Source organism: Tachyglossus aculeatus, chromosome 3 (assembly GCF_015852505.1).
Source record: "Tachyglossus aculeatus isolate mTacAcu1 chromosome 3, mTacAcu1.pri, whole genome shotgun sequence".
Classification (NCBI taxonomy): domain Eukaryota; kingdom Metazoa; phylum Chordata; class Mammalia; order Monotremata; family Tachyglossidae; genus Tachyglossus; species Tachyglossus aculeatus.
In genome coordinates, this window is record NC_052068.1 from 23763829 (window position 1) to 23789417 (window position 25589).

Genomic DNA, 25589 nt, shown 5'->3' on the forward strand with positions numbered 1-25589 from the left:
AACCAAACATACTAACAAAATAAAATAAATATTTTTGATATCTTTCTTGATAAAGAGCATGTCCTAGTGGAAAGAGCACCAGCCTCGGAGTCACAGGACCTGGGTTCTAGTCCCGGCTCCACCGCTTGTCTGCTGTGTGAACTTGGGAAGGTCACTTCACTGCCCTGTGCCTCAGTTCCCTCCTCTGTAAAATGGGGATTGAAACAACGAGCCCCGCGTGGGATAGGAATTGGGTCTAACCCGATTTGCTTGTATTCACCCCAGCGCGTAGTAATCAATCAATCAATCAATCGTATTTATTGAGCGCTTACTGTGTGCAGAGCACTGTACTAAGCGCTTGGGAAGTACAAGTTGGCAACATATAGAGACAGTCCCACCCAACAGTGGGCTCACAGTCTAAAAGGGGGAGACAAAACCAAACATACTACAAAATAAAATAGAATAGATATGTACAAGTAAAATAAATAAATAGAGTAATAAATATGTACAAACATATATACATATATACAGGAATAATACCAAATAATACCAAACATACTACAAAATAAAATAGAATAGATATGTACAAGTAAAATAAATAAATAAATAGATTAAGAATAAATAAATAGAGTAATAGTGCCTGACAGTGCCTGACACATAGTAAGCCCTTAACAAATATCACAATTATTATTATTATTATTAATAAACTTTCTGTGCCTCAGTTTTCTCATCTGCAAAATGGGGAATCAATACCTGTTCTCACTCCTACTTAGACTGTGAGTCTTGTGTGGGACCTGATGATCTTGTAGCTACCCCAGCACTTAGTACAATTCGTGGCACCTAGTAAGCACTTATCAAATACCAAAATTACTGTCATTATTATTTCTATGGTAATAGCAAAAATTCAGTGGGAAGGACATCACAGAACTTCAGGGGGTGGGAGAGGAGATTTGGACGGGTGACTGGAAGGGGGTCTGAACCAAGTCAGGAAAATTGGGTGTAAATAGGTTGTCTTCGGGGAGGTGTGGAAAGGGGAGAATCTCATCCAGAGAGGCCTAGGAAAGCTTCGTGCTTTGTGCTGGAAGGGTTTATCCTGTTCCCTTGCCAGTCTCTGCAGCTCTCCTCCTTCCTGGGAGAAGGGCCAGGAGAAAGCAAATAGGATGCAGGCTTCTGACTCCAGGAAAATGGGACAGGGGTGGGGTAAGTGGGTGGTCTCTGGGGAGGAGAGAGAAGGACGGGAGAGGCTCACCCCGGAAAGGAAAAAGGAGAATTTTATAGTTTGTTCCGAAAGCATTTCTCCTGTTCGCTTGTTAGCAATGACGAAATCAAGCATTAGTAGCCTTGAGAAACCTGTGTAGAGCTGCCCCTAAAAAGGATCCGTCTTGGGGAGTTTACCCAGTGTGAGGCTCATTATTCATTCAATCGTATTTATTGAGCACTTACTGTGTGCGGAGCACTGTACTAAGCGCTTGGGAAGTCCAACTTGGCAACATCTAGAGACGGTCCCTACCCAACAGTGGGCTCACAGTCTAGAAGAGGGAGACAAACAAAACAAAACTTATTAACAAAATAAACAAAATAAAATAAATAAATTAATAAAGTAATAAATACGTACAAACATATATACAGGTGCTGTGGGGAGGGGAAGGAGGTAAGGTGGGGAGAGAGGGAGATCATTATCCACAATCAATCAATCAATTAATGATATTTACTGAGCACTTACTGTGGGAGAGTACAATACAACATGGTTGGTAGACATATTTCCTGCCCACAATGACCCCTCAGTGTAGAGGGTTAGATTAGCTGCAGGCAGGACAAAAAAAAACAGAAATCAACAGCTAAGAATGTAACTAAGCAGAGGCATGGACTCCAAAATACAGTCACACCATCAACCCCTTGTTCTCACCTTTCCTCCTGCAGCTCCCTCCCCCTTCTTATCTGACAGACCGCTACTCTACACTAGAGAAGCGGCGTGTCTCAGTGGAAAGAGCCTGGGCTTTGGAGTCAGAGGTCATGGGTTCAAATCCCGGCTCCTCCAATTGTCAGCTGTGTGACTTTGGGCCAGTCACTTCACTTCTCTGGGCCTCAGTTACCTCATCTGTAAAATGGAGATGAAGACTGCGAGCCCCTGGTGGGGCAACCTGATCACCTTGTAACCTCCCCAGCACTTAGAACAGGGCTTTGCACATAGTAAGCACTTAATAAATTCATTCAATCGTATTTATTGAGCGCTTACTGTGTGCAGAGCACTGGACTAAGCGCTTGGGAAGTACAAGTTGGCAACATATAGAGACGGTCCCTACCCAACAACAGGCTCACAGTCTAGAAGGGGGAGACCGACAACAAAACAAAACATATTCACAAAATAAAATAAATAGAATAAATATGTACAAGTAAAATAGAGTAATAAATATGTACAAACATATATACATATATACACGTGCTGTGGGGAGGGGAAAGAGGTAAGGTGGGGGGATGGGGAAGGGGAGAGGAAGGAGGGGGCTGAGTGTGGGAAGGCCTCCTGGAGGAGGTGAGCTCTCAGTAGGGCTTTGAAGGGAGGAAGAGAGCTAGCTTGGTGGATGTGCGGAGGGAAGGCATTCCAGGCCAGGGGGAGGACGTGGGCTGGGGGTCGACGGGGGGACAGGCGAGGACGAGGCCTAACGGTGAGGAGATTAGCGGCGGAGGAGAGGAGGGTTTGGGCTGGGCTGGAGAAGGAGATAAGGGAGGCAAGGTAGGAGGGGGCGAGGTGATGGACAGCCTTGAAGCCCAGGGTGAGGAGTTTTTGCCTGATGCGTAGGTTGATTGGTAGCCACTGGAGATTTTTGAGGAGGGGAGTAACATGCCCAGAGCGTTTCTGCACAAAGACGATCCGGGCAGCGGTGTGAAGTATGCATTGAAGTGGGGAGAGACAGGAGGATGGGAGATCGGAGAGGAGGCTGATGCAGTAATCCAGTCAGGATAGGATGGGAGATTGAACGAGCAGGGTAGCGGTTTGGATGGAGAGGAAAGGGCGGATCTTGGCAATGTTGCGGAGATGAGACTGGCAGGTTTTGGTGACGGATTGGATGTGAGGGGTGAACGAGAGAGCCGAGTCGAGGATGACACCAAGGTTGTGGGCTTGTGAGACGGGAAGGATGGTAGTGCCGTCAACAGTGATGGGAAAGTCAGAGAGAGAGCAGGGTTTGGGAGGGAAGATAGGGAGTTCAGCCTTGGACATGTTGAGTTTTAGATGGTGGGCAGACATCCAGATGGAGATGACCTGAAAGCAGGTGTAGATACGAGCCTGGAGGGAGGGAAGAGAGAGCAGGGGCATTATTATTATTATTATTATTATTATTCCCCCCTCTTTAGAGTCCTATTAAAATCATATCTCCGTCAGGAAGCCCTCCCTGACCAATTTCTCATCTCCTCCCCCATTTTTCCCTCTCTTCTGTGTCACCCACTGGATTCCCTCTTTGGTACCCTCCCCATCTCCTGCCCATACAGCACTTCTTATGGTATTTGTTAAGCACCTACTATGTGCTGAGCAGTGTGCCCTGCATTGGGGTAGGTACAAGATAATCAGACTGGACCCAGTCCGGGTCCCACATGGGACTCCCAGTCTTAATCCCCGTTTTACAGGTGAGGTAACTGAGGCACAGAGAAGTTTAGTGACTTGCCCAAGATCACACAGCAGGCAAGTGGCGGAGGCAGGATTAGAACCCACATTTAGTTGACTCCCAAGGCCACACTCTTAGCACTGGGCCATGCTGCTTCTGACGCCTATTCTCTGTGCTTCCCTTACCTGTAATGAATATTAATGTTTGTCTCCCCTTCTGAACTGTAAATTTCTTGAAGGCAGGGAACATGTCGACTTTATTGTATTATACTTTCCCAAACGCTTAGTACAGTGCTCTGCACATGGTAAGTGCTCAGTTAATGCCGCGAAGGCAGAAGAACAGGCAGACGCAGAGTCACACAAATATACCTATTTCAAAATCTAGGTGAAAAGTTGATTATTTCTGCTAGTCTCTGCTGTTAAGTGTATTATCTGTACCATGAGGTACCATGAAGTACCATGAGGTACAAAGATTTGTAACATTCAAAGATCCCATTAGGTCAGTACTCTGACCTTGTTCTGTCGTAATATTTTACCGCTTTGGCCTTCCTCGAAATGAGAAAGAAATTCTTAAAACCAGACTCTACTTGTCCATAGGAAGGACTTCCCTCTAGTCTTTAAACTTCTTTGGGGCAAGGAACGTTTACCAACTCTAGTATAGTATACTCTCCCAAGTGCTTAGTACGGTGCTGTGCACACAGAAAACGCTCAATAAAGACGACTGATTGAACGATTGATTTGTGCCCCACTAAAGCCAATTCAAGCAAAGTGTTCTAAGGATTTCTCCCTCAGATTTTGTGTGGACCCTCAGCACTTAATAATAGGGTGTCCTATTGTGATTAGCTAAAGGAATTCCAGAAAACTTCCATTTCTCTTGGCTCAAGTGTTAGGGTTTCTTCAAATGACCGCATTGCGTATTCTTCCAGTTGCTTGTCATGACCCGCTTGGTCTCAGGTCATTCTCCCTGTTGTTGTTGTTGTTTTTCCAAGTTTCTCTGCTGCTTTTCTTAAGGCCCATTCCCGGGCCCTGGCTGCTCAAGAACAACCTCAATTTCATCCTTATTTGCTGGCTTTCTTAAAGACAAACTCCGGAAGTAAAAAATGAACTACCCCTTGGCACATGACAGGAGAGGAAAGAGGGGACATCAGCTTCCAATCTGTACTCCTCAGACTGCTGTGTTTTGCGGTATTTAACATGTGAGCCAGAAGTGACATCAAGCAACTTGAGCTCAGGGTATTTCTTCATTCTGAGAGGCGGCTCTGGTCTAATTTTAGGTGGACTTGAGAGATGGAAAGAGCAAAGGCCTGGGTCCTGATACCAGCTCTGTCACTGGCTGATTTATGCCCTCGGGCAAGTCATTTAACTTTCTGGACCTCAGTTAACATCATCTATAAAACAGGGAGATGTCATCTTCTCCCCCTCGTCCCCCTCTCCATCCCCCCCATCTTACCTCCTTCCCTTCCCCACAGCACCTGTATATATGTATATGTGTTTGTACATATTTATTACTCTATTTATTTATTTTATTTGTACATATCTATTCTATTTTATTTTGTTAGTATGTTTGGTTTTGTTCTCTGTCTCCCCCTTTTAGACTGTGAGTCCACTGTTGGGTAGGGACTGTCTCTATATGTTGCCAATTTGTACTTCCCAAGCGCTTAGTACAGTGCTCTGCACATAGTAAGCGCTCAATAAATACAATTGATGATGATGATGATCTTCTCTCACTGCCTCTTACATTTTGAGGCCCATGTGGGACGGGCATGTAAGTCCCCTTTCCTCTTCTCCCCCTCCCTTTGCGTCGTTCCCTTTATTCGTCCCCCTCCCAGCCCCACAGCACTTATGAACATGTCTGTAATTTATTTTTATTGATGTCTGTCTCCCCCTCTAGACCGTAAGCTCTTTCGGTGCGGGGAATGTGTCTGTTTATTTTGATATTGTACTCTCCCAAGCACTTAGTACAGTGCCCTGCACACAGAAAGTGCTCAGTAAACACAGTTGGCCGATCGAGTGATTACCCTGAAGCAATCACAGTGCTTGGCACCTAGTGAGACCATAATTAGTACTATTATGTCCCCAGTCAAATGAATGATAATGATGGCATTTATTAAGCGCTTACTATGTGCAAAGCACGGTTCTGAGCACTGGGGAGGTTACAAGGTGATCAGGTTGTCCCACGGGGGACTCACAGTCTTCATCCCCATTTTGCAGATGAGGTAACTGAGGTACAGAGAAGCTAAGTGACTTGCCCAAAGTCACACAGCTGACAATTGGCAGAGCCGGGATCTGAACCCTTGACCTCTGACTCCAAAGCCCAGGCTCTTTCCACTGAGCCACATTGCTTCTCTGAGTTTGCGGGCTTATGAAGAGTCCATACGGTATGTTTCTATTAGAGTTTCATCCACATTTCACTAGGCTGCAAAAGTAGTTTTCTTTTACACGAGATAAATATTAAAATCCACACTAGTCCTTTTGGCTTTGTTTCTCCCTTTCAGCCTGACCTATTTCCCTCCAGAGCCGTCACAACCCTCAGGGACTGGATGTTTCTCTCCTCCCCTCTTCTCTTAGAACAATAATAATAATAATAATAATGGCATTTATTAAGCACTTACTAGGGGCAAAGCACTGTTCTAAGCGCTGGTGAGGTTACAAGGTGATCAGATTGTCCCTCGGGGATGGGGGGAGATTCATCGTCTTAATCTCCATTTTACAGATGAGGTCACTGAGGCAAAGAGATGTTAAGTGACTTGCCCAAAGTCACACAGCTGACAATTGTCGGAGCCGGGGTTTGAACCCATGACCTCTGACTCCAAAGCCCAGGCCCTTTCCACTGAGCCACGCTGTTTTTTGTTTTTTAATGGCATTTATTAAGCGCTTACTATGTGCAGAGCACTGTTCTAAGCGCTGGGGGGGGGATACAAGGTGATCAAGTTGTCCCACATGGGGCTCACAGTCTTAATCCCCATTTTCCAGATGAGGTAACTGAGGCTCAGAGAAGTTAAGTGACTTGCCCAAGGTCACACAGCAGACATGTGGCGGAGCCGGGATTTGAACCCATGACCTCTGACTTCAAAGCCCGGGCTCTTTCCACTGAGCCACGCTGTTCCCCTCATTTGGTAAATCCAGCAGATAATCTCACCCGCAGACCCCCAAAGCCCTATTCCCTGGACTCCAGGAGATGTTGTACTCGTTGAGTATCCTGGACATTTTCACCTACATTTGGAGCATTATAGAACCGATTAAGTTAGTTTCAGGGAGCAGTGCGTGAACTTTAACCCGTTTTTTTCATTGCAGGTGCTGGCCGGCTCGAGTTGTGTTCTAGTTTGCTGGAAGGAGGAACGACACCCAGCATGGGTGAGGGCCATTTTGCAGAGTATGGTATCACCTGCCCTCCTTCCCGGTTGCTTGAATTCTTGGCATAATCGGTGGTAGGAGGCCATTTATTGGTGAATTATATTCACTGTAGTATTGAGCCGTCAAGGGGATATTGAGGCCTAGGAGCCAGCTGCAGATACTTCTGCTATATACTTTTCCTCACCAAATTTCCCAGATTAAGTCCAGTTGTTTTCTCTTCCCTGACTTTGGGGAAATACGGGGCAATTCTCCTTTGTGCTTGTATTTCAAACGTAAGGCATAGAACTTGGAATGTTCCCTATCCCCCCCCGCCTTACCTCCTTCCCCTCCCCACAGCACCTGGATATATATATATATATATATGTGTGTGTGTGTGTGTTTGTACATATTTATTACTCTATTTTACTTGTACATACTTATTCTAATTATTTTATTTTGTTAATATGTTTTGTTTTGTTGTCTGTCTCCCCCTTCTAGACTGTGAGCCCGCTTTTGGGTAGGGACCGTCTCTATATGTTGCCAACTTGTACTTCCCAAGCGCTTAGTACAGTGCTCTACACACAGTAAGCACTCAGTAAATACGGTTGAATGAATGAATGAATGAACTTGGAACCAGTTAGAACTGTGTCCCACCCCCACAGCACGTACGTGCATATCCTACTTCATTGCTTCCCCTGCCTTTTAATTTATTTTAATGTCTGTCTTCCACACTAGGTTGGAAGCTTCCCGAGGGCAGCGTTCTTGTCCACCAACTGTATCGTACTCCCCCTCACATCAGTTGGTTTCAAAAACTGCTGCAAAAGACTAAGAAGAAGAAAAAGGAGTTCCAGGGAATCTCCTAATACCAATGAGTAATTGTAGTATTTATTAAGCACTTACTATGTGCCAAGAAGTTATACTAAACTCGGGGTAAATGCAGGTTAATCAGATGGACAGAATTCCTGTCCCTCACTGGGCTCAGCCTAAGAGGTAGGGAGAGCGGGTATCTCATCCCCATTTTACAGATAAGGGAAGTGAGGCCCAGAGAGGTTAACTGATTTGCCCAAAGTAACACAGCAAGTCAGCGGTGGAGCGGAAATTAGGACCCAGATCTTTCTACGCCTAGACCCGTACTCTTCTCCCTTCAAATAATTATTCCAGTGAAAGAGCTCGCAGTATCATAAGAAGGTCTGCAAGGAGTCTTATTGTTAATTGATATGTGCTCTAAAAATATCAGGCCTTCCTCTGCTCGTTTCCTTCAGTCTATCAGTGGCACGTACTGAGCCCCTACTGAGCGCTAGACACTGTACTAAGCACTTGGAAGAGTACAACAGGAGCAAGATACACATTCTCTGCCCTCCAGGAGCTTACAATCTCCTGGAGGCATGGACAGATGCTATTTACCATTAGAGAAAGCTGGAAGATGAACAAGTATTCCTTTCCTTATTCTTCTGCTCGATCTTTCTTTCTCTTTTCCCCCTACTTCCCTTTTTTTTGTTGGTTTTTTTTCTTTACCCAACTGATTCGCCCAAAGTAACACAGCAAGTCAGCGGTAGAGCGGAAATTAGGAGCCAGATCTCTCTGCGCCTAGACCCGTACTCTTCTCCCTTCGAATAATTATTCCAGTGAAAGAGCTCGAGGTATCATAAGAAGTTCTGCGAGGAGTCTTATTAATTGATATGTGCTTTAAAAATATTGGGCGGCCTCCCTTTACTCATTTCCTTCAGCCTATCAGTGGCACGTACTGAGCCCCTACTGAGCGCTAGACACTGTCTTAAGCACTTGGAAGAGTACAACAGGAGCAAGATACACATTCTCTGCCCTCCAGGAGCTTACAATCTCCTGGAGGCATGGACAGATGCTATTTACCATTAGAGAAATCTGGAAGATGAACAAGTATTCCTTTCCTTACTCTTCTGCTCGATCTTTCTTCCTCTTTTCCCCGTACTTTCCTTTTTTTTGTTGTTGGTTTTTTCTTTACCAGAGGTGAAATGTAGGCTTCCATCCAAAGTATGGAGAAGAATAAGAGTAGCCTCAATCCGACTCCATTTGGAAGCATTAGTGTGTTTTTTGTAATCCTCACGTTTTCCTTTGAAATTCTTGGTTATTGGCCCCATTCTTGGTCCGCATACCTCTGCAGGTGTCCTTCAAGTGGTGAAGCAGTGTGTCCAGATCCCCGTGTTTGTGATGATCCGGCCCAGGGCCGGAGATTTTTTGTATTCGGACCGTGAGGTGGAGGTGATGAAGGCCGACATCCGACTCGCCAAACTTCATGGTGCCGATGGGTTGGTGTTGGGGGCCCTGACTGAAGATGGACACATTGAAACCGAGCTGTGCATGGCGCTCCTGGGTAAGAATTTTGACTGACTTCCTCTGGATAATTGAAAAGGTGAATTCATGATAGATTCCAATTCAATTTGTTCGTTTGGGCCTGAAGCTGTGTTGTAAGGACCACTAACTCAGCAGGACTCTTCCATTCACCCTAGTAGCCTTTAGCTGCAACGGAAATACAGATTGTACAGATTTATTGCTCTATTTTACTTGTACATATTTACTATTCTATTGATTTTGTTAATGATGTGCATCTAGCTTTACTTCTATTTATTCTGATGACTTGACACCTGTCCACATGTTTTGTTTTGTTGTCTGTCTCCCCCTTCTAGACTGTGAGCCCGCTGGTGGGTAGGGACCGTCTCTACGTGTTGCCAACTTGTACTTCCCAAGCATTTGATACAGTGCTCTGCACACAGTAAGTGTTCAATAAATATGATTGAAATACGATTGAATGAATGAAATAACTAGTCTTCCAAAGAAATGAAGTGTGGAAGAAATTATGGAGGATCTAAAAAGAAATCAGCCTTTGAGGAACTGAGTAAAAGTTGCAGGGATTAACCACGGCTCCTAAAATGTCCTTGGGCTGCATCTGCCTAGGGAATGGATTTTTAGGTTTTACCAAATTTCACTTAATTTTAACCTCCCCTGATTAAAAATTGGGACCCTAAAACTCCCCTCTCCAGTATAATTTTTTTAAAAAGTTCACTTTTTTGGTAACACTTTCACTATCCAACTGAATTTATGTTGATTTTCACTTGATTTAAGTCAACATCTCCACTTACAGCAATAGAATTGATTTGTATTTTTGAATGTGATGTTCAGAAGGTCTAACTCACTTTTAAATGCATTGTGCATTCTTTTTCCCCTGGGTTACAGGAAATAAATATTTCCCTAGGAGTCTGGGGATTCCTTGGGTAGCCTGGTACCTGTGATCAGTGTTAGCTTCCCTCTTGTGGAATGTCAGCATTCTTCATGGTCTGCAATGGAGTCTCCCCTCAAAACCAGGGTTAGGCTTTTGTGAAGTTTTAGAGTCTGCTTTCCCAAACGAAGCAAGTTTGCTTTGAGTTGCCACGTATGCCAACAGGTAACTGAGGGCTGGTTTTGCCGTTTGCCTGTCTTCAAACACTAGAAAGGACTAATTTTCTGAATATTCTGAATTACTTTCTGAGTTTTCCGAACACCCTTGAATTACACTTGGCCTCAGGTCGTCCTCCCTGTCGTTGTTTCGTTTTTCCAAGCTTGGTATAGAAAATTTCTGAAATGCAGTTGCCAGACAGATGTCGAGTGAAAATTAAAATCTGTTTTGACCCATATTTTTTAAAAAAGAATAATGAAACCTGATTAGAACTCCAAATAATATTTTTTAGACCCCCAAATCCATACCGTATTTAAACGCCATCTCAAGTTGTAAATGCTTCTATGAAAGTTTTTGGGAGTTGGCAGCAATCTGTCAGCAAATTCTTTATGTGCCTTAGGTAAGGTTTCCCATGGAATGGGCTGTACCGGAGATAGAGAGCTTGTCAAGGGGAAATACGAATTTCTGTCTCCAGTGTTTGATGAAATTAGAAGCTTGAAGCCTCTGGGTCTGATGGTATCCCAAGTTAGGTTGTCCCTAAGAGAGTTATCTCAAAATATGAAGCCCTGAGAAAGGTGCCTCCGTTTCTAATCTGTCCACCATCGCTTTCGTCTTGAAGAGGAAAGGCAAGAGTTGTGCAAGAATGCATCCTTTACTTGAAGGAATAAATGAAAGAAAGTTGGGCCCCTTGATAATCAAGGAAAGGCCCGGCTAATTCGGAACATTATCTCGACTGTGTAGTATAAGGGCTAGGAAGTGCCTGTGGTGGGTAGAAAGTCGCTTCCCACCGTTCAGAATGCTCTCCAGAAAATCACTCCTGCCAGCCGTCTTGTCTGTTTACCATGCCACCTTCCTTTCTCTTCACAGCAGTTTGCCGGCCTCTGCCCGTCACCTTCCACCGAGGTGAGTTATTTGCATTTCCGAAACCGCTGAGGGCACGCAATTCCCTCATTGCAACCATTGTGGTCGATTTCTGCCCGGCATTCTCTGACCGTTTTGCTCCAGCTTTCGATAAAACATTATTATTCCAATGCCCTCCCGATCGGGAAGTTGCGATAGTGGTCTAACTGTGTTGGCAGCCTTTGACATGGTCCATGATCCTGTGGTGGCTCTGGAGACCCTCATCACCCTGGGGTTCGAGCGAGTGCTGACCAGTGGCTGTGACAGCTCTGCACTGGAGGGGCTTCCCCTCATAAAGCGACTCACGGAACAGGTAAGGGGAAGCAGTGCGGCCCAGCGGAAGGGGCACGGGCCTGGGAGTTGGCTGACCTGCCTTCGAATCCCGTCTCTGCTGTGTGTGACCTTTAGCAAGTCACCTAACTTTTCTGTGCCTCAGCTCTCTCAACTGTAAAATGGGGGTTAAATACTCATTCTCCCTCCCCTTTAGGCTCTGAGTCCCCCCGGGCCTGGAATTGATGATTTTGTCTACCCTAGCCCCTAATAATAATAATGATGGTAATTGTGAAACGCTTACTATAATAATAATAATAGTAATGATGGTATTTGTGAAACGGTTACTATGTGCCAAGCACTGTTCTAAACAGTACTTAGCATGCGGTAAGTGTTTATCGAATACTGCTGTCATTATAATTATTATTTTGATTATTAATGGCTTTTCATCCCTTCATTTCTCTTTTGGTTATTGTGGATACAGTGTGCAGATCTCCGCTCTCCCCACCTGATTAAAATCATATCTGCCCCAGGAGGTCTTCCCCAATTAAACCCTCTTTTCCCCTCTTCTCTCTCCCTTCTGCCTCACCTATGCGCGTGGATCTGTACCCTTTAAGCACTTGATATTCACCCCAACCTCAGCCCCACAGTGCTTATGTACATAGCCGTAATGTATTTATTTATATTCTGTCCCCCCCTCCAGACTGCAAGTTCCTCATAGGCGGGGAATGCGACTGCCAACTCTGTTATTTTGTACTCTCCTCATCGCTCCATAAATACCATTGATCGATCGATTCCGTCTTTCAGAACGATGTTATTGAATTTGTCAGGCAGCTCTTATTGCTGAAAATGAATGAATTACTGCAAATCAGCCTGGGGAATATAATGAGAGGATTTAAAGGAGGAGGGAGGATTCAAGTCCATGGTCCTGTTTGTATCTTCAGGGCCAGGTTATTTTTAGAGTTATTTCAGTGCCATTTTTGTATGCCCCTGAATTCCAAAGAAATACAGCAATTAACTAAAAGGTTTTGAGGGAGGTCACTTATGATGTTGATGATGTGAAATACTGAACCAGATTTTTTGTTGATCTAAGATGCTACCTTGTGAAGTAGACTCCTGATCCGGCAGATTCAGTGGGGAGAGGTGTTCCCTACCAAGGGATGAATTGGAGATGGTGGAGTCAAGAATGAAATAGAGTTAGAAGGTTAGCTGGGGAGAAACAAAAATAGCAAGCTGAGAGGCAGCGGGGGCAATAAATTCATTCATTCAATCGTATTTATTGAGCACTTACTGTGTGCAGAGCACTGTCCTAAGCCCTTGGGAAATACAAGTTTGCAACATATAAAGACGGTCCCTACCCAACAGCGGGCTCACAGTCTAGAAGGGGGAGACTTCTAGAAAGTCTCTAGAAAGTAGCAAAGGAGAGAGCCAGTGCAGAGCCCATTTCTAGAGTAGGGGTTTGGTTGGAAAAAAAAATTTGGGAAGTTATACCATGGGTTCTTACCATCTTGGACAAGGGTTGACGGGATATTTATACTGTATTTTTTTTTTTTCAGGCGAAGAACAGGATCGTGGTAATGCCAGGTATGTATGTTTGTAGTTATTTGTTTTGCTAGCTGGAACCTAGCAGGAGCGGGATGGAAAAGTTGGGGAGAAGGAGGCCTGGCTAGCGGAGTGCCAAGGAAGGGAGTGAATCGTTTCTGAGGGAAGGGTATGCTGAGCCTGAAGTGAAATGGCCAAAGGAGTCATTCAAGGTCAAGAAAAGGGCGGTGATTGATTTTGTTAATGTTTGCCATGTATAATAATAATAATAATAATAATGGCATTTATTAAGCGCTTACTATGTGCAAAGCACTGTTCTAAGCACTGGGGAGGTTACAAGGTGATCAGGTTGTCCCACTGGGGGCTCACAGTCTTCATCCCCATTTTACAGATGAGGGAACTGAGGCCCAGAGAAGTGAAGTGACTTGCCCAAAGTCACACAGCTGACAATTGGCAGAGCCGGGATTTGAACCCCCGACCTCTGACTCCAATGCCTGGGCTCTTTTCCACTGAGCCGTGTAGGCCGGAAAGACTGATTGTGTTTCTTACCCTCTTACGGTGTTTTTTAACTCTCATGCTGTTTGAAAGTAGTCTGCATTTAGGAAGTGAAAAACCAGGCACAAAAGTTAGGGAGAAAGGCGGCAGGAGAGTGGCATAGGGTTAGAATAATTAGAGGGAGAAGGGAAGGGAAAAAAGGGATCGGAGGGGTAGCCAGCTGCTCCCCCACCCCATCCTTATATTGGTTGTGAGCCTCTTGGGGGCCAGAGGCCATGTCTTATTTTCATCTGTGTATCTTTTCCCCCAGTGCTTAGTACAGTGCTCTGCACCTAGTAAGAGCTTAATAATAACCATCACTACGGCTAGTACTACTACATGAAGCAGGAAAATATAGTGCTGGCCTCCGTCACCGAAGCTGGTTTGTTTATGGGCTAGAAACGTTGGCCACCCCTGCATCCCCAAGAGCCACCAATCACTCCCTACTGGAGTGGAGGATGCCTAAAAAACAAAGGGATTTTTCGGTTTTTCATTCATTCAGTCAGTCAGTCTCATTTATAATTCACTCATTCAGTCGTATTTATTGAGCGCTTACTGTGTGCAGAGCACTGTACTAAGCGCTTGGGAAGTACAAGTCGGCAACATTTAGAGACGGTCCCTACCCAACAACGGGCTCACAGTCTAGAAGGGGGAGACGGACAACAAAACAAGTAGACAGGTGTCAATACCATCAGAATAAATAATAATAATAATGGCATTTATTAAGTGCTTACTATGTGCAAAGCACTGTTCTAAGCGCTGGGGAGGTTACAAGGTAATCAGGTTGTCCCATGTGGGGCTCACAGTCTTCATCCCCATTTTACAGATGAGGTAACTGAGGCCCAGAGAAGTGAAGTGACTTGCCCAAAGTCACACAGCTGACAATTGGCAGAGCCGGGATTTGAACCCATGACCTCTGACTCCAAAGCCCGGGCTCTTTCCCATTGAGCTACACTGCTTCTCATAGGTATAAATAGAATTATGCCTATATTCACATCATTGATAAAATGAATAGTCATAAATCTGTACAAAGATACGCAAGTGCTGTGGCGAGGGGAAGGGGGGAGGGCAGAGGGAGGGAGTGGGGGCGATGGGGAGGGGAGGAGGAGGAGAGGAAAAGGGCGGGCTCAGTCTGGGAAGGCCTTCTGGAGGAGGTGAGCTCTCAGTAGGGCTTTGAAGAGAGGAAAAGAGCTAGTTTGGCAGACATGTGGAGGGAGGGCATTCCAGGTCAGGGGAAGGATATGGGCCAGGGGTCGACGGAGGGACTGCTACAGAAACGCCCTGGGCATGTTACTCCCCTCCTCAAAAATCTCCAGTGGCTACCTGTCAACCTACACATCAAGCAAAAACTCCTCACCCTGGGCTTCAAGGCTGTCCATCCCCTCGCCCCCTCCTACCTCACCTCCCTTCTGTCCTTCTCCAGCCCAGCCCACACCCTCCGCTCCTCTGCCACCGCTAACCTCCTCACCGGGCCTCGTTCTCGCCTGTCTTGCCGTCGACCCCCAGCCCACGTCCTTCCCCTGGCCTGGAATGCCTTCCCTCCACATATCCACCAAGCTGGCTCTCTTCCTCCCTGCAAAGCCCTACTGAGCGCTCACCTCCTCCAGGAGGCCTTCCCAGACTGAGCCCCCTTTTTCCTCTCCTCTTCCCCATCCCCCCAGCCCTACCTTCTTCCCCTCCCCACAGCACTTGTATATATTTATACAGATTTATTACTCTATTTTACTTGTACATATTTACTATTCTATTTATTTTGTTAATGATGTGCATATAGCTTTAATTGTATTTGTTCTGACGATTTTGACACCTGTCTACATGTTCTGTTTTGTTGTCTGTCTCCCCCTTCTAGACTGTGAGCCCACTGTTGAGTAGGGGCCTTCTCTATATGTTGCCGACTTCCCAAGCGCTTAGTACAGTGCTCTGCACACAGTAAACGCTCAATAAATACAATTGAATGAATGACTGGTGAGAACGAGGCACGGTGAGGAGATTAGCGGCAGAGGAGTGGAGGGTGCGGGCTGGGCTGGAGAAGGAGAGAAGGAAGGTGAGGTAGGAGGGGGCGAGGGGATGGAGAGCTTTGAAGCCAATAGTGAGGAGTTTTTGCTTCATGAGAAGGTTGATAGGCAACCACTGGAGATTTTTGAGGAGGGGAGTGACATGCCCAGACCGTTTCTTTACAAAGATAATCCGGGCAGCAGAGTGAAGCGGGGAGAGACAGGAGGATGGGAGATCAGAAAGGAGGCAGTTGCAGTAATCCAGTTGAGATAGGATGAGAGATTGAACCATCAAGGTAGCGGTTTGGATGGAGAGGAAAGGGCAGATCTTGGTGATGTTGTAAAGGTGCTTACTTATAATAATAATAATAATAATAATAATAATAATGGCATTTGTTAAGCGCTTACTATGTGCAGAGCACTGTTCTAAGAGCTGGGGGGGAATACAAGGTGATCAAGTTGTCCCACGTGGGGCTCACAGTCTTAATCCCCATTTTCCAGATGAGGGAACTGAGGCTCAGAGAAGTGAAGTGACTTGCCGAAGGTCACACAGCAGACACGTGGGGGAGCCGGGATTCAAACCCATGACCTCTGACTCCAAAGCCCGGGCTCTTTCCACTGAGCCACGCTGCTTCTCTGAGCCTATAAGTATAAGTGCTTACTGGGTGCAGAGCACTGTACTAAGCACCTGGAAAAGTGGTGGTAGTGGCATAGCAGATAGAGTACGGGCCTGGGAATCAGAAAGTAATGGGTTTGAATCTGTGCTCCACCACTTGTCTGTTGTGTGTGGCCTTGGGCAAGTCACTTTACTTCTCTGTGCCTCAGTTACCACAACTGTAAAATGGGGATTGAGACTGTGAGCCCCACGTGGGACCGGGGACTATGTCCAACCTGATTTGCTTGTATCCACCCCAGCGCTTAGTACAGTTCCTGGCACATAGTAAGCACTTAAATGCCACAATTATTATTACTATTACAATGCAGCAATAAAGAGTGACAGTCCCTGCCCACAACGAGCTCACAGCAGAGGAGCGAAGGGTGCGGGCTGGGTTGTAGGAGGAGAGCAGTGAGGTGAGGTAGAGGGGGCAAGGTGATGGAGGGCTTTAAAGCCAATGGTAAGGATTTTTTGTTTGATACGGAGGTGGATAGGCAACTCCTGGAGATTTTTGAGGAGGGTGGGGTGACATGTCCTGAACGTGTCTGTAGAAAGATGATCCGGGCAGCGGAGAGACGTATGGACTGGAGCAGGGAGAGAGGCAGGAGTTTGGGAGGTCAGAAAGCAGGCTGTTGCGGTAATCTAGGCAGGAAAGGTTGAGTGGTGGTATTTACGTGGTAGGAGTTTGGATGGAGCGGAAAGGGTGGATTTTAGCGATGTTGTGAAAGCGAGACCGACAGGATTTTGATGACGGATAGAACATGCGTGTTAAATGAGAGAGAGGAGGCAAAGATAAACGCCAAGGTTACGGGCTTGTGAGATGGGAAGTGTGGTGGTGTCATCTACAGTGAGACCGACAGGATTCTGATGACGGATAGAACATGCGCGTTGAATGAGAGAGAGGAGGCAAGGATAAACGCCAAGGTTACGGGCTTGTGAGATGGGAAGTATGGTGGTGTCATCTATAGTGACGGGAAAGTTTTCAGACTGAGGATTGGAAGGGAGAGTGGTATTTATTCAAATGTTAATATGTTATCTTTAAGCTCCTTGTGGGCAGGGAACATCTACACCTACTCCTTTGCATTGTACTCTCCCAAGCACTTAGTACAGTACTGTGCATACAGTAAGCACTCCATAGAGACCATTAATGGATTGATTTGATATTTAATTGTGAGTCGATTCTTAATTTGTTCTCCAGTCCCTCCCTTAGACTATGAGATCCTCATGGAGAGGGGAAATTTTCCATTTATAGCATCCTTAATATATCCCCACGTGCCATGCAGTTGTGTATGCACATTATAAGTTCTCAAGAAGTATTAGTAGTGCTGTGATAGCATCATCATCATCATCAATCGTATTTATTGAGCGCTCACTGTGTGCAGAGCACTGCACTAAGGGCTTGGGAAGTACAAATTGGCAACATATAGAGTCAGTCCCTACCCAACAGTGGGCTCACAGTCTAAAAGGGGGAGACAAAACCAAACATACTAACAAAAGAAAATAAATAGAATAGATATGTACAAGTAAAATAGCAATAACAGGCCTCCGAAAAGTATGGGAGGGGCAAGGATGATGAACAAAGTTCTAGCCTCTGCAATTGGGAAAATTTGTTTTGAATCCAGGGAAAATTCCAAATTGGGAACCTGGGACTGGAGCGAGAAGCTAAATGTAAAACAGGCGGAAAAGATGGCAAAGCCAGCGGTAGTCACGATCGGATTCCGTTTTGAGCAAGCGACTCTTTTGTGAATTGTACTTCACTGAGGTGGGAATGAATTCTGTCTATCAGGAGGTGGCATAACAGAGAGAAATCTGCAGAGAATCCTTGAAGGCTCTGGTGCTGCCGAGTTCCACTGCTCTGCCCGCTCTGCCAGAGATTCAGGGATGAAGTTCAGGTAATAAGCCGCTTTCTAACATTTTGCGGGGAGGAGTGAGAACTTGGGCACATTCCCACACCGGAAGAGTTGATTTCAGCACTGTGCCCCTCTTCCAAGGCATAAGACGGTTGTAAACCAACCTACCTGGTAAATAACAGATTTTCTCAAAAGAAAGGGGTAGTTTTTAAACCCCGTAGTTTTTTGCTTAAACTTCATCATCATCATCAATCGTATTTGTTGAGCGCTTACTATGTGCAGAGCACTGTACTAAGTGCTTGGGAAGTACAAATTGGCAACATCTAGAGACAGTCCCTACCCAACAGTGGGCTCACAGTCTAAAAGGGGGAGACAGAGAACAAAACCAAAGATACTAACAAAATGAAATAAATAGAATAGATATGTACAAGTAAAATAAATAAATAGAGTAATAAATATGTACAAACATATATACATATATACAGGTGCTGGAAGGCAAGCCAGCTGTCGGTGGGTCGTGTAGATGTAGTGAACATCAGTAGAGGCCTGCACCAGGAGTTCTGCCTCCAAGCTCACCCCAGGGACCCCGACTTCAGTCAATAGACCTAGTTTATGGGGCTCTTCTGTCACCCCATTGCTTATTCCCTGTATATATGTATATATGTTTGTACATATTTATTACTCTATTTATTTATTTATTTATTTTACTTGTACATATCTATTCTATTTTATTTTGTAGTATGTTTGGTATTATTTGGTATTATTCCTGTATATATATATATATATATTTGTTTGTACATATTTATTACTCTATTTATTTTACTTGTACATATCTATTCTATTTTATTTTGTAGTATTGTTGGTTTTGTCTCCCGCTTTTAGACTGTGAGCCCACTGTTGGGTAGGGACTGTCTCTATATGTTGCCAATTTGTACTTCCCAAGCACTTAGTACAGTGCTCTGCACACAGTAAGCGCTCAATAAATACGATTGATGATGATGATGATGATGTAGTGAACATCAGTAGAGGCCTGCACCAGGAGTTCTGCCTCCGAGCTCACCCCAGGGACCCCGACTTCAGTCAATAGACCTAGTTTATGGGGCTCTTCTGTCACCCCGTTGCTTATTCCCTGTATGTATGTATATATGTTTGTACATATTTATTACTCTATTTATTTATTTAATTTACTTGTACATATCTATTCTATTTTATTTTGTAGTATGTTTGGTATTATTTGGTATTATTCCTGTATATATGTATATATGTTTGTACAGATTTGTTGCTCTATTTATTTATTTATTTATTTTACTTGTACATATCTATTCTATTTTATTTTGTAGTATGTTTGGTTTTGTCTCCCCCTTTTAGACTGTGAGCCCACTGTTGGGTAGGGACTGTCTCTATACGTTGCCAATTTGTACTTCCCAAGCACTTAGTACAGTGCTCTGCACACAGTAAGGGCTCAATAAATACGATTGATGATGATGATGATGATGATGTAGTGAACATCAGTAGAGGCCTGCACCAGGAGTTCTGCCTCCGAGCTCACCCCAGGGACCCCGACTTCAGTCAATAGACCTAGTTTATGGGGCTCTTCTGTCACCCCGTTGCTTATTCCCTGTATATATATATATGTTTGTACATATTTATTACTCTATTTATTTATTTATTTTACTTGTACATGTCTATTCTATTTTATTTTGTAGTATGTTTGGTATTATTTGGTATTATTCCTGTATATATGTATATACGTTTGTACATATTTATTACTCTATTCATTTATTTATTTTACTTGTACATATCTATTCTGTTTTATTTTGTAGTATGTTTGGTTTTGTCTCCCCCTTTTAGACTGTGAGCCCACTGTTGGGTAGGGACTGTCTCTATGTGTTGCCAATTTGTACTTCCCAAGCGCTTAGTACAGTGCTCTGCACACAGTAAGCGCTCAATAAATACGATTGATGATGATTCCCTGCCCATTAACCCTGGCCTGGGTGACTCCGGCCGGGCCCCAAAATCTGTTCAGGCTGATGATGAGAGGAAGGCCACAGGGCCTCCATCCCCCGAGGAATCCGCTTAGTTGGGTGAACTCCTAGGGTAGTCAGGAGGGAGAAGCAGCGTGGCTCAGTGGAAAGAGCCCGGGCTTTGGAGTCAGAGGTCATGGGTTCAAATCCAGGCTCCGCCAACTGTCAGCTGTGTGACTTTGGGCAAGTCACTTCACTTCTCTGGGCCTCAGTTACCTCATCTGGAAAATGGGGATGAAAACTGTGAGCCCACCGTGGGACAACCTGATCACCTTGTATCCTCCCCAGCGCTTAGAACAGTGCTTCGCACATAGTAAGCGCTTAATAAATGCCATTATTATTATTATTATTCTTATTAACTTCTCTGGGCCTCAGTTACCTCATCTGTAAAATTGGGGATTAAGACTGTGAGCCCCTCGTGGGACAACCTGATCAGCTTGTATCCTCCCCAGCGCTTAGAACAGTGCTTCGCACATAGTAAGCGCTTAACAAATGCCATTATTGTTATTCTTCTAGACTGTGAGCCCACTGTTGGGTAGGGACTGTCTCTATATGTTGCCAACTTGTACTTCCCAAGCGCTTAGTACAGTGCTCTGCACACAGTAGGCGCTCAATAAATACGATTGATTGATTGATTGATTTGGAGTCAGAGGTCACGGGTTCAAATCCCAGCTCCGCCAACTGTCAGCTGTGTGACTTTCAGCAAGTCACTTAACTTCTCTGTGCCTCAGTTACCTCATCTGGAAAATGGGGATCAAGACTGTGAGCCCCCCGTGGGACAACCTGGTCACCTTGTATCCTCCCCAGCGCTTAGAACAGTGCTTTGCACATAGTAAGCACTTAATAAATGCCATTATTATTATTATTATTATTATTGTTGTTGTTGTTATTATTATTATTATTATTATTATTAACTTCTCTGGGCCTCAGTTACCTCATCTGTAAAATTGGGGATGAAGACTGTGAGCCCCCCGTGGGACAACCTGATCACCTTGTATCCTCTCCAGCGCTTAGAACAGTGCTTTGCACATAGTAAGCGCTTAATAAATGCCATCATTATTATCATTATTATGCATGAGGAAGCTAAACCATGGATTTAAGGTCCTTAGACTCAGGCTAGACTTTTTAAGACAAACTGAGATATGGAATGTAGTCCACAAAGTCCCCCCCTCTGTTGGATTACAGAGACATCAGAGAACGCTAGCGCTTAGTCCAGTGCTCTGCACACAGTAAGCGCTCAATAAATCATCATCATCGTCAATCGTATTTATTGAGCGCTTACTGTGTGCAGAGCACTGTACTAAGCACTTGGGAAGTACAAATTGGCAACATATAGAGACAGTCCCTACCCAACAGTGGGCTCACAGTCCAAAAGGGAGAGACAAAACCAAACATACTAACAAAAAATAAATAGAATAGATATGTACAAGTAAGATAAATAATAAAATAAAATAAATACGATTGAATGAATGAATGAACGCTACAGCCCCTCAGGAAGTAAAAGATATTTGCTTAGATTCCTTTTATTTTCCCCAAACTGCTGTGCATGTCGCCGGTTAGGGGTGCAGCAGTTGAAATCCACCTGAGGGCTGGGTGGAAAGGGAGAGGAGGAAGCTGTAGCCGAGAGAAGTTTTAGCAGGTGGTGTTTTTGTGGCTCAGTGGAAAGAGCCCAGGCTTTGGAGTCAGAGGTCATGGGTTCGAATTCCGACTCCACCACATGTCTGCTGTGTGATCTTGGGCAAGTCACTTAACTTCTCTGGGCCTCAGTGACCTCATCTGTAAAATGGGGATTAAGACTGTGAGCCCCACGTGGGACAACCTGATCACCCTGTATCCTCCCCAGCGCTTAGAACAGTGCTTTGCACATAGTAAGCGCTTAACAAATGCCAATTATTATTATTATTATTATTATTGTGGAAGGTGGGCGGAAAGCACCATGGAAATCTGTGGCAGGGTTTCTTGTGTGGGGAAGATTGGTACTTGGGGATGTTTGGGATGTTGTCTCTAAATCTTCAGATGGAGCGTGAATCTCTTCATCATCATCATCAGTCGTATTTATTGAGCGCTTACTGTGTGCAGAGCACTTTAGAATCTCTTGCTTAGTGGGAGAGGGTGTATTTTTGTGTTTGTATGTGTGCACACATGCCTCCTCCACCTCAGTAGCTATCCATTCTGTTGTATATAATAATAATAATAATAATGGTATTTAAGCACTTACTATGTGCAAAGCAGTGTTCTAAGCACTGGGATCCTAGAGTCGGGAGACTGTCCAGGGAATGGAGGCCGTTCTGGCAGTAGTGCTGTAGTTTTTTGCCGCCTCCTTTTCCTGAAGGATCATTTCCTTATCGCTCCGACATTGATACTGTTCCGTGCCGCTTTTCTTGTGTCCTGGCTTTGAACCCACATATATTCACTAATCATTAATCCATTAATCCCCGCAAGATCCCTATGAAGTAAGTACAGGTGTATGCCACCGTACTTCTATAATATAGTCCTCAAAAATTTGTTGTATCGTGAATGATCATATCATGGGGTAGCTTTTCCAGTGGACAATTTGGTGGGCTCTGTTCCAGAGCCAGTGTGACCTGACAGCAAGCCCTGCGGGTAAGCAAAAAAATATATTATTAGCAGTATCAGTAGTATTTATTGAGTGTCCATTTGGTGAAATGCATGCGTGGCTCTTTATGGTGGGCAGAGTCTTATCTTTGATAGTAGAACGTATAGAGGAAGTTGCCATTGAGGAAGACACCCTCATGAACCTGTGAGCCCACTGTTGGGTAGCTGATGGAGCGTGAATCTCTTCATCATCATCATCAGTCGTATTTATTGAGCGCTTACTGTGTGCAGAGCACTTTAGAGTCTCTTGCGGAGTGGGAGAGGGTGTATTTGTGTGTTTGTATGTGTGCACACGTGCCTCCTCCACCTCAGTAGCTATCCATTCTGTTATATATAATAATAATAATAATAATAATAATATTTAAGCACTTACTATGTGCAAAGCAGTGTTCTAAGCACTGGGATCCTAGAGTCGGGAGAATGTCCAGGGAATGGAGGCCGTTCTGGCGGTAGTGCTGTAGTTTTTTGCCGCCTCCTTTTCCTGAAGGATCATTTCCATATCGCCCCGACCTTGATACTGTTCCGTGCCGCTTTTCTTGTGTCCTGGCTTTGAACCCACATATATTCTCTAATCATTAATCCATTAATCCCCGCAAGATCCCTATGAAGTAAGTACAGGTGTATGACACCGTACATCTATAATATAGTCCTCAAAAATTTGTTGTATCGTGAACGATCATATCATGGGGTAGCTTTTCCAATGGACAATTTGGTGGGCTCTGTTCCAGAGCCAGTGTGACCTGACAGCAAACCCTGCGGGTAAGCAAAAAAAATATTATTAGCAGTATCAGTAGTATTTATTGAGTGTCCATTTGGTGAAATGCGTGCGTGGCTCTTTATGGTGGGCAGAGTCTTATCTTTGATAGTAGGATGTATAGAGGAAGTTGCCATTGAGTAAGACACCCTCATGAACCTGTGAGCCCACTATTGGGTAGGGACTGTCTCTATATGTTGCCAACTTGGACTTCCCAAGCGCTTAGTACATTGCTCTGCACACAGTAAGCACTCAATAAATACGATTGATTTGATTGATTGATTGATTAATGAACCAGTGGTGATTCTTCTCTGGGGAACTAAAAGTGGTGTGAGGCTGTAGAGAAGAATATCCCTACACTCTCTTGATAGTCAACCCTGTTGTATTCTTATGTGGTCTGAGCACATTTGTTAATAAAAGTGCATTTACCCTTATTCTGTACTGACTGTGGGTGATTAAAAGGGTTTTGATTTGGAAGTGCCAGTTTAAGATTGTGGTGTGAGGCTGTGGAGAATATCATCCCTGCACACTCTTGCTAGTCAACCCTGTTGTATTCTTATGTGGTCTGAACGCATTTGTTAATTAAAGTGCATTTACCCTTATTCTGTACTGACTGTGGGTGATTAGAAGGGTTTTGATTGGGAAGTGCCAGTTTAAGATTGTGGTGTGAGGCTGTGGAGAAGACTATCCCTGCACTCTCTTGCTAGTCAACCCTGTTGTGTTCTTATGTGGTCTGAACACATTTATTAATTAAAGTGCATTTACCCTTATTCTGTACTGACTGTGGGTGATTGAAAGGGTTTTGATTTGGAAGTGCCAGTTTAAGACTGGGGTGTGAGGCTGTGGAGAAGAATATCCCTGCACTCTCTTGATAGTCAACTCTGTTGTATTCTTATGTGGTCTGAACACATTTGTTAATTAAAGTGCATTTACCCTTATTCTGTACTGATGGTGGGTGATTGAAAGGGTTTTGATTTGGAAGTGCCAGTTTAAGATTGTGCAAGGAAGCAAATATGTGGGGACAAGCCCAGTGCAAACACATAGTCAGCTTCTCCCTCTCCTTCACATCAGCCAAAAGAGAAGTTCAAGGTAATTATGTTGCCCCAGAGCCCTCCTTTCCTGGGCCAAGGCAGTGGAACTTGTGGCGATTGAAGAAAATAAAATGATACGGAGAGAATTGCCCTTTTTTTAAAATGGCATTTGTTAAGCGCTTACTATCATCATCAATCGTATTTATTGAGCACTTACTGTGTGCAGAGCACCGTACTAAGCGCTTGGGATGTACAAATTGGCAACACATAGAGACAGTCCCTACCCAACAGTGGGCTCACAGTCTAAAAGGGGGAGATAGAGAACAAAACCAAACATACTAACAAAATAAAATAAATAGAATAGATATGTACAAGTAAAATAAATAGAGTAATAAATATGTACAAACATATATACAGATATGCAGGTGCTGTGGGGAAGGGAAGGAGGTAAGATGGGGGGATGGAGAGGGGGACGAGGGGGAGAGGAAGGAAGGGGCTCAGTGTGGGAAGGCCTCCTGGAGGAGGTGAGCTCTCAGGAGGGCCTTGAAGGGAAGAAGAGAGCTAGCTTGGCGGATGGGCAGAGGGAGGGCATTCCAGGCCCGGGGGATGACGTGGGCCGGGAATGCACTAAGCCATAGTGCTTACTATGTGTCAAAGCACTATTCTAACCACTATTTTATTTTATTTTATTTGTACATATTTACTATTCTATTTATTTTGCTAATAATGTACATCTAGCTTTACTTCTATTTATTCTGATGAATTGACACCTGACCACGTGTTTTGTTTTGTTGTCTGTCTCCCCCTTCTAGACTGTGAGCCCTTTGTTGGGTAGGGACCGTCTCTATATGTTGCCAACTTGTACTTCCCAAGTGCTTAGTCCAGTGCTCTGCACACAGTAAGCGCTCAATAAATACAACTGAATGAATGAATGAATTTAGCTTTAATTCTATTTGTTCTGACGACTGGACACCCGTCCACATGTTTTGTTTTGTTGTCTGTCTCCCCCTTCTAGACTGTGAACCCGTTGTTGGGTAGGGACCGTCTCTATATGTCACCAACTTGCACTTCCCAAGTGCTTAGTACAGTGCTTTGCACAC

The 25589-nt window shown here is 44.5% G+C and overlaps 1 protein-coding gene across 4 annotated transcripts in view; it reads left to right on the top strand.

The window, feature by feature from the left end:
• CUTC (cutC copper transporter) overlaps window positions 1–25589 on the top strand; it is a 37790-nt gene that overhangs the window by 6639 nt on the left and 5562 nt on the right. For 2 of the 4 annotated variants that reach the window (XM_038743978.1, XM_038743976.1), the window contains 6 exons: window positions 6872–6931; window positions 9051–9260; window positions 11187–11222; window positions 11399–11532; window positions 13046–13073; window positions 18001–18106. In XM_038743978.1, the coding sequence (XP_038599906.1) occupies window positions 6872–6931; window positions 9051–9260; window positions 11187–11222; window positions 11399–11532; window positions 13046–13073; window positions 18001–18106 (574 nt within the window). The remainder of the gene's footprint in view (window positions 1–6871; window positions 6932–9050; window positions 9261–11186; window positions 11223–11398; window positions 11533–13045; window positions 13074–18000; window positions 18107–25589) is intronic. The other 2 variants (XM_038743977.1, XM_038743979.1) reach the window with 2 other exon arrangements.